General features: G+C 49.9%; 1 protein-coding gene across 10 annotated transcripts in view; it reads right to left on the bottom strand.

Moving 5' to 3' along the window:
• GRIK4 (glutamate ionotropic receptor kainate type subunit 4) overlaps positions 1 to 15,491 on the bottom strand; it is a 428,651-nt gene that overhangs the window by 38,410 nt on the left and 374,750 nt on the right. For all 10 annotated transcript variants that reach the window (XM_032428067.1, XM_032428069.1, XM_032428065.1 and 7 more), the window contains one exon: positions 3,135 to 3,248. In XM_032428067.1, coding sequence (XP_032283958.1) covers positions 3,135 to 3,248 — 114 coding nt within the window. The remainder of the gene's footprint in view (positions 1 to 3,134; positions 3,249 to 15,491) is intronic.

Raw genomic sequence — 15,491 nt, 5'->3', positions numbered from 1 at the left:
ATTAATATTTGTTGAATAAATGCATAAACTGTCAGTTCTGCTTAGTGTAAGCTGTTCATGCCAGCACTCAGTTTTTACTCAGCTCGGCCCCCTGTTATAAATCAGATCTGAGCAGCCATGTGGCATACCAGTGACTCAGTATGGAGGCTGGAAGAGGGGAGGAATCCTGACCAGAAAGGGGAACCGTATCACTTAGGGTTCTCCTGAGAGACAGAACCAGTAGGACACACATGTGTGTATGTGTGTGTGTATATAAAGAGATTTACTTTAAGGAATTGGCTCACACCACTGTGGGAGCAGTTAAGGCCAAAATCTATAGAGCCTGCTGGAAACTCAGGCAGGATTTCTAAGTGATAGTCTTGAGGCAGAATTCCTTCTGCTTCAGGAAACCTGTTTTTGTGCTTAAGGCCTTCAACTGATTGGATGAGGCCCACCAAGGTTATTAAGGGTAACCTCGTTTATTTAAAGTCAACTGATCATAGCTACTAATCACATCTACAGAATACTCTCATAGAATATCTAGGCTAGTGGTTGATCAAACTTCTGGGCACCATAGCTTAGGCAGGCTGACACATAAAACCTCATATCCCAAGAACTAATACAGTCATAGATTTATGGTGGTAGGTAACCTGTGGCCAACAATCCAATTAAGGATGTCCAGAGGACTGGCGAATGGGAGTTTGGTTCTGGCTGGGGTTGATATTCTGGACAGCGGTGTCCCCGTTGGTGAGGGTAGCCTAGCGGTGGGTGTTCCCAGGTACTGAGTAGAAACACTAGGGAACAGGTGCCTTCACCCACATGGATCCTCATGGTCCATCGGGCTCTAGTATCCTTGGCATTAATCAAGAAATCAAGGCATACAGCTTGGCCATAGCAATATGGTTTGGAGAAAGGTCCTATGTCCCCACTTCTTTGGGATGCTGCCTTGAGGCTCAGTGACAGGAACGGGGTGAGGTGGGCTCAACACATGGTGCTAGCTGGAAAATCACCTAGGGACTACAGACAGGTGTAAGGATGACAAAAACACTGTCCTGAGACTTAGGACACCTAGCTTCCAGGCCCAGCCCTGTGTCAGTTCCAAGTGTGACTTTAGTTTCCTTACTGTCAAGTTGGAATTCTAATACCTTCCCCCTTCTCAAAGAGCAGTCCTAAGGACCAGATGAGAAAAGGTACACAAGAATGCTTTCCAGGACAAGTTACTCAAAGATCATGCGAATGAGGGGGGGCGCCTGGTGTCCCAGAGAGAACACATGCTCGAGGCACAGCATTCCTGGGTTTGAACTCTGCTCTTTCACCTACTTATAAGAACAACAAAAGTGTACCGGTGTCCTGGGGCTGCTGTAACAAAGTACCACTAACTGGGTGGCTTAAAACAACAGAAATGTATTGTCCCATAGTTTGGAAGTGAGGAGTTCAACATTGAGGCATCAGCAGGGCCATGCTGCCCCTGAAGGCTTTGGGGAAGATCCCTCCTTGTCATTTCTGGTGTTTAGCTTCTGGTGGTTGCTGGCAATCCTTGGCGTTTCTTGGCTTGTAGAGACATCATTCTACTCTGTCTCCAAATTCACATGGTCTTCTACCATGTGTCCACATTTCCCTTTTTTTATAAAGACCCCCTCCTTGGATTAGGACCCGCCCGAATCCAGTGTGACCTCATCTTAACTTGATTATACCTGCAAAGACCCTATTTCCAAATTAGGTCACATTCACAAGTCCTGGGGCTTTTAGGACTTCAACATGTCTTTTGAGGGGACACAATTCAACCCATAACAATAGTCTACATCCTCACAGGTGCCCGAGAGAGCATCTGGCACATGGAGGTGCTCAATGAATGGGAGCTTTCATCATCGTGAAAAAGACTATCACCCTTAATTCACAAGACAGACACATCAATGACAGCGTCTACAATGACCAAATCATCAGATTGCTTTCTGTCTTAGCCTGGGGAGCTTGGGATTTCAATGCTGCCTCTTCTTCTAGATGATGTGGCCTCCTTTTCTAAGCCAGGCAGGGATCATGATGGATGCTGAGGTCCAGCACAGGACAACGCTCCTCTAAGCTGCTCGAACGGGCTCTGTGACAAGGGGACCTGCCCTCTTACAGAAATGGGCTGCGGTTCTTGATGCCCTAGCAGCTCCCGCTATGTGAGCCCAGGCTGGGATAGCGAATACAGACAATCCCCTTTCCCTAGGGCTGGGATTTGGGGCCTGAGAAGGGGTCACTTCTTCAGCAGGCACGTGGGATGAGCGCTTGATTCCTTCCCTGTTGGGCAGCCTTGTGGTGCCAGGTAACACCCTGGAATCTACTATGTTAGCGTGACCTTGGACACCGAGAATGATTTGAGTATTGGGGAAATCCATATAATAGCTATGCACTTAGAGCCAGTTTGGATAAAAGGATGAGAAGAAGGTTCTTCTGGTTCAGTCAACTATGTGCTGACAACATAACTATTATCCTCTTTGTGGATGAGGCTCAGCCAGCATTACTCTCCTGACGCTCCCCACATCCCCCACCAGCCAGTGTCCTCTGTCAGGTCCGTCCTTATGCCCATTGGTGTGCCTTCACAAACTCATTTAGACACTCACTCTAGGCAACCTAACCAGAGAAGTCTTTCTCTCTCTCTCTCTCTTTTTGAAGGATGCAGAAAAGTGGACAGGCCAGATATAAGTGACATTATTTATTCACCAGTATGACAAACCCAGAGAGGAAGGAGTCTGCATTCCTTCACCAGACGCAATGCTCGGAGTGAACAGAGGTGCACCTGGGAATCTGCAAAGCCCTTGAAAATGCTGGGGTGACTCATCTGGACTGGGGACCTTGCCCCTAGGAGGAAACAGAGTGACCAACAGGGCCACTCCCCGACACTGTATGCACCCAGGGTGAAGAGATCACTCTCGGCCATCCCTAGTCAGTGAGGCAGAAGCAAATTTTACTGGAAAGCCCACAAGTGTGACTTTTCCATGCTTCCTGTTTGTAAGTCCACGCAGCTGATGGGGGAAAAAATAGCCCAGCTCATTTGCATTTAAGTCTTGAAATCTAAATATTTCCGTGAGTCATTCATTATTACCATATAACTCAGTGTTTGCATGCAAATAGCTTTAATGACATAAATGCTTATAAAATAAGTCTCTTACCATATGAACTCGGTAAAGAATGCTAATTCCCAGAGTCATGAATGGCTTGGAGAAATCTATCACCTTCTCCCGCTCCGCAGTAATGGTGAGGCCCGCCACGGCCAGGTCCGCTTTCTGGAAGGGACAGAGAGAGCCCATCAGTGGGGTGGCCAGGTGAGATGCAGGGACAGGGACTTGTGGCCAGAGGTCGTCACCACTGGGAAGATGTCACTCTGGTCCGGCTTCTCTGCGTGGGGAGTGACTCTGGGTAGTCCTGATCCATCTCCGACCCGAATATCATTCACAAAAGGACATGGGTGTTGAAGCTAGAACTCAGGCACTTTTGCAGCCAGACGCCTCTAAATACATCAGTAAGTATAAACAACAGAGGACTATCCAGAGACAGTCTCAGAATGCCCGAGGGGAGGGAAAACCGGCACACAGGCTGCTGGATTCTCAACAGTAAATAGTTTTTAAATTCAACTTCTTAATTTGCTCAGTCTGCAGAACTTGACGGAAGTGCGAGGTTGAAGAGGAGCCTCGGTGGGGGGCAGTTAGAGAGGAAGAGAAAACGGATGCCACCACAGAAGTGAGAAACAAGCTAACACCACCAAGGAACTGAGCAGGTGCAGAGCTTGTCCTCGTCAGAGCCGGGACTGGACCTCGGGCCTCCCGGACCCCAGGACACTTAAAGCTGCTGCCAAGGTTACAATTCAGGTGCCAAAGAAGTAAAAGAAGGGTCTCTGGCCCTCCATGCAAAAGTCATCAGAATTTGTTCGGAAGACGTTGCCTTCCCTGCTCTCGGCCCCCTCATGACACCGCAGATGGCCACATCTGATGAGAGTCTGAATTAAAGCCTTCTGGGAAGGAGATACTATTGAATTCCTCAGTACTCCTCTTTGCCAGACAGTTCTTCCTTGTCCCTAATTTAAACCCCTCCCCTGGCAAAGCAAACTCACTTCCTATTGGTCCGCTCCCCTGTGCATGGTGCAAAGGGGAAAAGCCCAGAACCGGCGTGTTGTTCTGGTCCCTCACCAACCCCCTAACCTAGGCCAATCACTTCACATCCCTAGCGTCCTTGACTTTGTCCTTAAACCAAGGATGTGAGGTGAAGACAGTGCTAGGACCCTGCCCGGTAATTCTCTAACAGGGATTCTCAACATCCCGTCTCTGACCACCTGCATCAGAATCACCTGGGGGGCTGATTAAAATGCGAATTCCTGAGTCACATCCCAGACCCCCTGGATCATACTGTGGGCAGGACATGGGCATCTGTATTGGTAACAAGCTGCCCAGCTGATTCCGACTTCCACTAATATTGAAGAACCATGTTTTATAACCTAGGCGTGTATCTCAGACTGGCCCCCACGGGTTTCCATTTCAGCTTAACTCCTTCTTCTGATTCTGGTGGAGCAGCTGATGGAAGAGAGGAAGAGTTCTAGAAAGGAGGAAAAGTGAAGCATCCAACAGTTTGCAAATAGGCCAGGCAGTTCTGAACGAGCACACGCACATACACACACACGTACACGAGTCTACCCAAATCACTACAAAGAAAATAGAGAGAGAGAAACGCTGGCCCTCATTCTGCACACAAGGGAATTTGCGATGTGTGTACAAGAGGGATAAATCTATTGGCAAAGGTCAGTCTCTCCTGCATCTCAACCTTGAGCCTCTGCTCCCGATCGCGTTCCGTCTGAGGGAGCAGCCACGTGATCCGGCAGAGGTTAACGAACCCAGGGCCTTATAAAGGGAGGCCAGGCTCAAAGAAAAGAAACGAGGGTGCCGATGTAAGAGCTTTTTAATGAAAAACGAAAAACGTGAATGCCTCATTGTGCTCTTTCTGTATTTCTCCAAGAGAGCGCTGATTGCTGCTATCAAGTGAATCAACCCTTGAGATTAATAAATGAAGTTTGATTAGAAGATTGTTAATGCTTTCATTTGGGGGACTCTTTGGAGGGCTGCTTGGGCCTTTCAGAACCTCGGCCCCTCCGTGACAGTAGCTCTGACTGCAGTTCCGCTCGCTCGAGAGCACAGGTGTAGAAGAAGAGAAATCAAGCCGGCACAAAGACCCAGCAGGCGCAGTGCCGGTCCCATGTGTGCGGGTTTCCAGCCAGTCGGCAGCCAAGCCCTGCATGAACCTTGGGAGGACGAGACGAGAGTCAGCTGGGTTGGATTGAAGGAATTGAAGAAAAGAGGACGAAAACCAAAATAGATGAAATGGGCAAAGGTAAACACAACTCCCATTCCTTTCTCTGGTTATTTATTTATTTATTTATTCATTTTTTTAAAGATTTTATTTATTTATTTGACAGAGACACAGTGAGAGAGGGAACAAAAGCAGGGAGAGTGGGAGAGGAGAAGCAGGCTTCCTGCAGAGCAGGGAGTCCGATGCGGGGCTCGATCCCAGGACCCTGGGATCACGACCTGAGCCGAAGGCAGACGCTTAACGACTGAGCCACCCAGGCGTCCCTCTCCGGTTATTTAAAAACACATATCCCACCCTCCCAAATTAACTGAACTCAACAACTCTGCCCCCAAGGTTCTTTACCTCACCCACAGCTTTCCCCCCAAAAGGGCAAACTTTGGATTGGAATCTGGAAATCCGTTCACAAGTTTATAAAAGTTGGCCAACAATGACGTTATGGTAAAACCATTCCATATGGAGAGAATGCTGGAAACGGACAGTGTCCCAGGACGGCCCTTTCCTGGATGCATGCAGAATGACCGCATACCCAGGGAGAGTGTGTGCCCCAGGCTCGGACAGGGCATCCCTGTCTACTCACAGAGAGACACTTCCCAAACTGGGCCAAACAGAATAACCACCTCATGTGGACACTGCTGACTCCCTCTTCCTTTTGCACCCCCGTCAAGAGTAAGTTGGGGGCAGGGGAGGCAGGGAAGGAGGTGTGGGATGGAAAAAAGCAGTGGCAAGCTAAAAGACACCATGGAGGTTTTGTGGTGGTGTTTTTTTTTTTTTTCCTATTTAATCAACTCAGTATAGAATAGTAATTATCTACCTTGGCTTCAATATACCCCAAAGTTATCAGCAACAACCTCTCGGGATCGGGTTATTCCAAAAGACGCACATTCATTTTATTTCACCTTAGTTAAAAAGACATTATGCTACAAAGCAGTCTTAGATGAGGAGATAATATGCCACGAAACCAAACTAACAAGCAAAGGGGGCTGGGAGTGTAGAATGCTAGCTACTGTCAGTGTAGGGGAAGGTGGGAGGGGTGGGCAGGCTTCCAGTCCGACCCAGCCCTTCTGCGTCTTTGGCCGCTCGGGACAGGAGGGCTGCTCTCTGGCAGAAAGAGCAGTAGCCAGGACATCAGAAGCCCGGGCTCTGGTTGCAGCCAGGCCACAAACTCACTGTGACCGTCGGCGAGTTATTCCATTTTCTGGGCTGAAGTTTCATCCCCTGTAAAATGAAAGGGCGTAACTAAATGCCCTCTAAACTCTCTTCTCCAGCTCCCAAACCCCGCACTTTCATTTCGCTTGGCTCGAACAGGTAGACCTTACTTTCACTGGCCCCTATTTCGCTCAAGAAGATGATGGTGGTCCGCAGAATCAAATGCTCTGGAGCAGATGAGGAGAATGAGCTCTGAGGAAGAAACTCTCAGACTAGTCAGCAAAGAACAGCAGCTGAGAGGGACCCCAGGTGGGGACATTTTAGGGAAAGAAATCTAGAAAGGTCAGGAAGGTACACCACCATCTGGATAGCAGGTCTGGGAGTGTAACTCCATGGGCTGGGAAACCAGAAAAGGTGTGGATCCCCCAGAGCCAGAGGAAGAGAAGGAGGGCTGATAAAAGAGAACTGGCAGAAAGTTTTGTATACATTATGGTGTTCCTAGTCTTGGGGTGCGTGTGTGTGAGTGCATGCGCGTGCATGCACAGGGGCATATAAATACATTCCCTCCGAGAGAAAGACCTCTCTCCTCCCTGTTTTCGATTGAAAGTGTTCTTTGAAGAGCTTCATGTTCTGCCTCTGAGAGATCCCCCTCTTTTATCTCCTGGATGTTTGTGGAATTTACAAGGGGAGAGCAGGCTGGAGCAGCCTGGAGGTGACTTCCAAAACAGACTATCCTTTGCCTCATGGAGTTTAATAGGGGTCATGCAACTGGCACCATTCCTATCAAAGCCTGGAGGCTCCGCGTGGCTGCTGTTGCGCTTCTCCTGGGCGCTGGGGCCCTGGCTGGGAAGACGGCAGCAAATTCACAGCAGCGCTCTGGTCTGCATCCGCCTGAGCCTGCTGCTCCCACCAGGCGCCTCCCTGAGGACCCCGCTACCCCCCCGGGATGGCCGCACTGGCTCCTGGACCCGCTGCAGGGAACAAAGCACTCTCCAGTGTCCTCCTCCTCTTTTAGAGAGCTGCTGCCCCCTTTCGGGCAAAATGCTCTCCCTTCCCCTCAGCAGGGCCCCAGCAGCACGGACTGACCGTCAGGGGCCTCAGCCCAGCCTCCCCCCTGCCCTGCCTGGCAGCCCCTCCCTTCCACAGAGCCAAGCTAAGGAGAGGATGGGACAGGGCAGAAGACCACATGCCCATAGCAACTCAGCCTCTCTGGGACTCATTTTACTGGGCTAGACGGTGTGGGCAATGCCTGCCCATGACCATCCTGGGAGAGTCAAGGGGGGGTGATGGATGGATGTGGAAGAGCCTTCTAACCCGAACACCCTGCAGAGCTCTGGCAGGCCTGGGGGCAGCTGTGGAGGCAGCAGAATGGGTGGCTGAGGCTCAGCCTTCAGGGTGGGATGGACCTCTCTGGACTTGCTGTGTACTTTAGGCGAGTCACTTCACCTCCCTGAGCCTCAGTTTGCTCATATATAAAGTGGGGATAATAATAGGACCTACCTCCTAGAATTGCTGAGCAACTGAATGAGATGATGCTTGTACACGCCGAGCATGGGGCCCGGTTCAAAGTAAGTACCCAGTGCATGTTTGCCGTGAGGAGGCTAATCTCAACAAGGGCCTCTGGAGACAGTATCCTAACCCATGCTGAGCAGGAACGTCGGGAGGGCAGCCAGGCCTGTTCTAGCTCCATGTACGGCAGAGGCCCCAGACACTTGGCCCCTGGTGGTCTTTCCCGGGTGACCCAGGGACAGGCACGGAGCTGTGTTAACACTGGTGTGACTGCCTGTCTCTGAAGATTCATACAAGGATCCTCTTAGGCCTCATCCTGTCCCACTGCTTAGAAAACTCAAGGAAAAAACTGACACCCAACTTGGAGACCAAACCCAGTCATTTCCCACAGTCTCTTTTTTGTTATGTGATGCTCCTCTGGGGACAGATTAAATGACCTCCCCAGCTTCCATTGACTTCTCAGATCTACTGTGCTATCTATGATCAGCTTCCAGATCTTTTCTCTCTGGCTTTTTTTACAGCCCGCCCCCCCAGCCCCCACGTCCCCAGCCTCCTGCCCCCTGGGGAAGCCGACTGCTCCCCGGCCTGCACACACTTTATATCACCTGCTGCTCAGGCCCCACAGTGCCTCACATTCTTTGCTGTCATTTAACTCTGTAATTGTGTTACTTAACTCTGGAAAGCTCTGGGAGGCTACAGATGGAATGAGAAAATGCTACACAGAATAAGGTTGTACTGAGCATTCCTAGAAACCTTCATTCCAAGGTAATTGTCTCTGGAGATCCCCCATATATTGAGAAGGCTTATGGAATTCCAAGCAAGGCCAGCCTAAGGCTGTGAGAACGGAAGCTGCCATACCGTGTAAATGCCCGGATAGGAAGGAGCTCCGAGTCCACCAAGCCCGGCTTGCCAGGGAGGGATAACGCACATGAGGCTCTGGCTGAGGATGACATGGGGCCACTGAGCTCATCGGGCTCCTGGTAAATGCTGTGTCCTGGGATCCCCCCACTTGGGTGTGGGCTCTCGGGGTAGGCAGAGACAGTGCACGGAACTCAATGTGCCCTCTTCCTCTGCGATGCTCAGCATTCCCTCACCCCTCTTTACTGACTCTCCACCCTGCCCCAGGCAGTGGGCCAGGTGCTGAGATACAGGCATGGTCCCTGACGGCAGAGGGCTTAGTGTCCGGTGGGGAGGTGGACAGTCATTAGACTGTCAGAGAAAATGTTTGTAAAATTACGGCTGTAATAGGTTTTATAAAGCAGTCATAGAAGGCACCGTAAGAAGGTAGAACAGAGGGTTGACAGAGTCCGGAAGGTCCGTGGGAGGTCCATGGGGGTTTTCCCAAGATGAAATGCAATTGCCTGAACAGGAATTACCTGTGACAAGGCCTGGGGTGAGCGCTCCCAGTGGAAGGGACAGCATGTGCCAAGGCCCTGAGGCAGGAGGAAGCTTGGTGCATTCTAGGGGCTGGAAGAAAGCCAGAGTGGCTGGAGGACATAGGGCTGGGGGGCATGCTGTAAGATGAGGCTGAAGAGGCAGGCAGAAGAGGCAACAGGTTAGCGAGTAATCGGGTGGCCCTGAGTATTTTAAACAGTGGATGGCCTACAAGATAAGATCTGTAACACTACCATGGCTAACACCTATAGCCCTTCCTGCATGTCAGGGACCGGACTGAGCACTTTATGTGTGTTATCTCACTTAGCGCTCACAAGATCCCTATGAGGTAAGTTACTATTATTACCCCCATTTTACAGATCAGGAACATGAGGCTCAGAGAGGTTAAGGAACTTGCCCAAGGTTGCCCAGCAAGTAAGTGGCCGAACCAGTTTCAAACCTGGGCAGTTTGGTTTCAGAGACTATCCTGAACCTGCAACCAATTCAGTTGGCTCTAGTGAAGAAAAAACACTAAAGAGGGACAAGAAAGGACCAGCCCCATTTTTCTAAAAATATTAACTTTTGCACCATGACAACTATACCTGTCCTCGCTCTTAAACAATTATCCATGATCCTCACTCCCCTTGTCAGCCCTCGTGAACTCCTGGGACTTCAGCCTCACTTCCCAGCATCCCCTGGGGCCCCCTGCTGCTGAATTCAAACACACCTTGCGCTTTCTTACAGCAATAGCTCCAAGGACGCTGTGTCCTCCACCTAGGGCGTCCAACCCGCGACACCGAGTCTTCAAAGTCCATTCACAGTTTACCTTCTCTGCAAGAACGTCTGTCACCTTCCCAGGAATAAGCCCTTCCTCTGCTCAATCAGCAAAGGCGATAAGACACTGCTTATACACTCAAGGGGCATGTGTCATGTATTGCCTTGGATTAGAACAGGGGCCCAGGGCTCCTACTCCAACTCTGTACTTACTCGCTGGGTGTCAGCTCTGCACTCACCTTCTCCGTGCCTCAGTTTCTTCTTCCATAAAGGGGGCGTGACAACAGTTCCCACCTTCACGGAGTCTCTATGGGAATCAAATGAGCGAGCCATGCAAAGCCTAGGCCTGGCACAGAATAACTCTCCATAAATGTTAGCCCTTCCTGTTATTACCGTCGTTGTGGGCATTCATCTTAGCTCCCCATCAGATTATAAGAAGCAGGGACAAGGTCTTTAAAATACTTAACGTATATACCATTTCAACGTTGCCATTGGCAACGTGTTTTACAAGGAAACAGAGACCCCGAGAGGTTAATAACTTGCTCGAGTACACATAGCTAGGACATGGAGAAAGTTAGCTTCAGACCCACATGTAGTCTCAGGACTATGTCCTTTGCTTTTGATGGCTGCACTGTTCACAGGGAATTTCCCAAAGTGGGCACCCAATAAGTCCCTAAATGAACAACCAGCGCAGCCAACATCGCGGGACACAGGAGGACAACCCACCAAACGTGGCCTACCCTCGAGTGCCTTCTCGCTGACCGCAGAATGAGGCTGAAGCCTGACACGTACCTGTATGTAGGAGGGATTTTATCAGCAAGTCAGAATGGTAGAACCAGATTCAGGTCATGATCCATGCAATCCTCCTCCTCCAGCCTAAAGAAGACTCAACACCCCGCATCCCTGGCCAGAGGGCTCCCTTTCCCCCTGACGCCCCCCCCAGGCCTAGTGCCCTGGAGCCCCACGCAGGAGAGGAACCAGCCTGGTGCTCTAATTCTCCCCCAGGAAAGCACAGGGATGGTTAGGACAGGCCCACGCTGGGCCCAGCGGCCAGAGAGAAGAGGCAGGACTGGCTCCATGGACCTCCTTCCAGACTCTTGCTGGCCCTCAGTCCTTTCCTGCTGCGCAGTGAGCAGATTAACATCTGCAGCTCAGCCCATTTCAAATTAGATTATCTGCTTACTTCCTGTCTTTGGATCGATTCACCTGCTGGGTGCCTTTCTCCCTCCCCCTCCCCGCCCCCGCCTAGCGAGACGCCCAGGGAACCTGCCATGACTCACGGAGGTCACCAGGCCGAAAGGCAGCAGGATCTGAAGGAGACAGGGAAGCTCACTCCCACTCCTGGCTCGAGCCTCAGCAAAATTCATCATTTAGGCCTTCCTAATAACAAGCCTGAGAAGTGCGCACATCTGCTCTCCTGCGGCGGGAGGCAGGCTGACACCCACTCCGCCCGCTGTGCACTGGGGCCAAGGATAAACTCGCTCTGGGGCTCACACGGCACCTGCAAAACAGTGTCCTCATCCACTGGGGACGCTGGATGCCAGCCCCACCACTCCTCCCTTCCTTCACGCCAGGATATGGAAGCAAGGATGAGGGGATAGAGAATAGCACGCAGTTACCTGTCACACGCATATGCACGCACACACGCACACACACACACACACCCCAACCCAGCCAGTACCCAGGCCCCAAAGAAGGCCTCTCCCTGTTCAGAGGGAGGCTCTGATCACGGCTTTCACAAACCAATCTAAGCCCACATTTGTGGGCCGAGTCCACCCTCGGTCATGCTCGGGGAGCGGAGGTCCATTCCCGGGGAAGTGGCCATGTCATTCGTAGGTCCAAGTGCTCCCCAGTGCTGTTTCTCGAAGTGACAGTCTACTCTCAGGGTTGGATGAATTTCTTTAGAGTTAAATTAAAATCCCCATGAAATATTTAGTTGGCTCGGCTCAGGGCTGCATTACTGGCCTATGTGGGCAGATTTCAGGAAAGAACCAGGCTTAAAGTAAGAAGAGGTTGGCCATTCAGCCACGGTGAGGTGGTGGGGTGCAGGGGTCCAAGCAAATGTTGTTACCTTTCACCTCTTGTCACGGTCTCCCATTCACGGGCCATGGACCCTCTTGCCCTTTGGGGTCAGACAGATGTATGTTTAAATCCCAGCCCTGCCCTTCACCAGCTAAGCAAATTACCTCAAGTCTGGGCTTCCGTCTCCTCCTCTCTCAAATGGGCAAAATAATGCCTCTTATGGTTGCTGTGAGGATTAGAAGTACTAACCTATGTAAATGGAGCTCAGGTGTGGTCCTGCCTCTTACTATCCCCTCTCCTGACTATAGCCAGAGGCGGCTTTTTGAGAAACTAAAGCAGATTATGCTGTTCTATTCTGTATTGACTTCTTAATCTTTTTTACAACCGTGGACCCTTTTCGTACTCTGGGGAGGTCTCTTCACCCCTTCTTTAGAAATGTTTACAGATGTTTATGCCATTTGCTGTATTGCATAACTGTAGGACGCAGAAAGACAGTTGTCAAAATATTTTTCCATTTTTGCACTACCGGGCATAGAAGAGCTAGAGGTCGGTCTAAGAGCAGCACCATATTGACAGCACCAGTGATAACAGGACAGGTGTGGTGCAAACACCACCACGGATTGTTGCCCACAGCCACAATGGAAGGGAGTAACACATTTCAGTTTAAGTTTAGAAAAAAAATAGATGTCAATTTGTCCCTTCTGAATTTATGGTCTGTCTTAATGCTATCCTCAGACCCTTGGGTGTGCACGGACCCCAAGAAAAGAACGCGTAAAGACTTCCCAGTTGGGGCACCTGCGTGGCTCAGTCGTTAAGCATCTGCCTTCGGCTTAGGTCGTGATCCCAGGGTCCTGGGATCGAGCCCCGCATCGGGCTCCCTACTCCGCGGGAAGCCTGCTTCTCCCTCTCCCACTCCCCCTGCTTGTGTTCCTGCTCTCACTGTCTCTCTCTCTCTGTCAAATAAATATATAAAATCTTTAAAAAAAAAAAAAAGATTTCCCAGTTGATGAACAGAACAGGCTGACCCTGGAACGATGCAGGAGTAGGGCACTGGCCCCCCGCACAGTCGAAACTCTATGCGTAACATGTGACTGCCCCCAAAACTTAATGACTAATAGCCCACTGTGGACCAGAAGCCTTACGGATAATAAACAGTCGATTAACACCTATTTTGTATGTTATATGTATTCTCTACTGTATTCTTACAATAAAGTCAGCTAGAGAAAAGAAAATGTTATTAAGAAAATCTAAGGATAAGAAACAAAACAGAGGAGCATAGAGGAAGGGAGGGAAAAATTTAAAAAGATGAAATCAGAGAGGGAGACAAACCGTAAGAGACTCTTAATCATAGAAAGCAAACTGAGGGTTGCTGGAGGGGAAGGGGTAGGGGGGTGGGGTAACTGGGTGATGGGCATGAAGGAGGGCATGTGATGGAATGAGCAGTGGGTCTTGTATGCAACTGATGAATCACTAAACTCTACCTCTGAGGGGGAGACGAACCATGAGAGACGACGGACTCTGAAAAACAAACTGAGGGTTCTAGAGGGGAGGGCAGTGGGAGGATGGGTTAGCCTGGTGATGGGTATTGAAGAGGGCACGTTCTGCATGGAGCACTGGGTGTTATGCACAAACAATGAATCATGGAACACTACATCAAAAACTAATGATGTAATGTATGGGGATTAACATAACAATAAAAAACAATTAAAAAAAACTCTACCTCTGAAACTAATAACACACTATATGTTAATTAATTGAATAAATAAAAGAAAATCATGAGAAAATACATTGTTCTGTATTACAATATTGTACCGTATTTACAGAAAAAGATCTGTGTATGAGTGGACCCACGCAGTGCAAACCCATGTTATTTAAGGGCCAAATGTCATTCTTGACCACGGCCCACTGCACCCTGCTGCCCACTCGCCATGCGCCGGCCACACTGGCCTTCGTCCTGCTCCTCCAACACCTGCAGTTTCATCTGCGTCTTCACATCTCCTTCCTCTGGCCGCAGTGCTCCACCCTGGCCTTGGCCTCGGCTAGGCTGGCTTCTTCCCACTGCTCAGATCTCAGAGCGGGCTTCCCTGTGTGCCCATCTAAAGGACCCCTCTCCCTGACACTCTCTGTCTTATTATCCTGTGTTATCTTCTTCACAGCAAAATTATGATGCAAAATGGTCTTCTTTCTTTATTTATTCATTTAGCTGTTTATTGTTTAGAATGCAAGCTCCAGGAGGCAGGAGCCTATACTTCCTTGTATGCACATGTATCTCCAGAGCCTAGAACAGTGCCTGGTATGTGGTGGGCACCCAATACATCTGATGAATGAATAGGTGAATCAAAGAAAGTAGGAGCTCTGTTCATGCCATTCTCTTACCTTGATTCTGAACTGGGGGAGCAATTTTGTAGTCGTGTTTTGACTAAGAGTACACACTCCAGGGCCGACCTTGCCACTCGCCAGCCACAGCATCTTAGGCAAGTTACCTAACCTCTCTGTACCTCAGTCTCCTCATCTGGAAAATGGGGACAGTAATAATACAAACTTCATAGGTGTGTTGTGAAGCCCAAATGAATTAATATGTGAAGAGCACTTAGAACAGTGCCCAGAATAGGAGATGCTAGAGAGGCATAAGCTAATATTTTTATTTGTGGGTTTCACATTAAAGGATCAACTTCAATTCTATTAAAAAAATACTGTTTCAAAAACATTGGCATAGGTTTTGAGAGAATGCAAAGAAATCCCACGACTGGAAAACCGATGTGTATTATGTGCGTGACATGGTGTTTGTGTGGTTGGGATGTGACCAAGAAGGAACAGCACCAAGATTTGGGTCCAGGCAGGTTATACCTGTGCCCTGAAGCCCTGAGATGCCCGAGCTCTGCTTGCTTACACCGCATCACCATCATCATCATCCTCCCCATCACACCCGACGTTCTGAAGACCCGCCAGCAATCACATGTCAAATAAAGAAAATAGAATCGTGTTGAAACGTGCAGGATGACATGCTCATTTCTAATACAAACACCCCTTTGCCCCCTGCAAATCGAGAAATCCCTGCAGTCCATGTGACAGTGAAGTCAACAGCAGGCCAGGCATTAAGAGGCACGGAATTGCCACTCGCAAGTCTGCACACTTGGGCCCGTCTCCCACTCTGGCTGGCTGCCAAAGGAGCTGGGTGAGTGCTGGGGTGCAGCGTGGGGCCCCACCACGGATCCCCCGGGGGCTCAAACTTGCAGCCCTGACTGCCTAAGCAGAGGGCTTGCAATGACCACTCTGGCTCTGCATCTGTCTGGGGCCTTGAGGCTCCAAGTCAACACTGCGGGAGCACGTTCACACAGGCTCAGGCA

Source organism: Phoca vitulina, unplaced genomic scaffold (genome assembly GCF_004348235.1).
Source record: "Phoca vitulina isolate PV1807 unplaced genomic scaffold, GSC_HSeal_1.0 scaffold38, whole genome shotgun sequence".
Lineage (NCBI taxonomy): Eukaryota > Metazoa > Chordata > Mammalia > Carnivora > Phocidae > Phoca > Phoca vitulina.
Note: the sequence above shows the minus strand (reverse complement) of the source record. Positions and strands in the feature narration are given on the sequence as shown.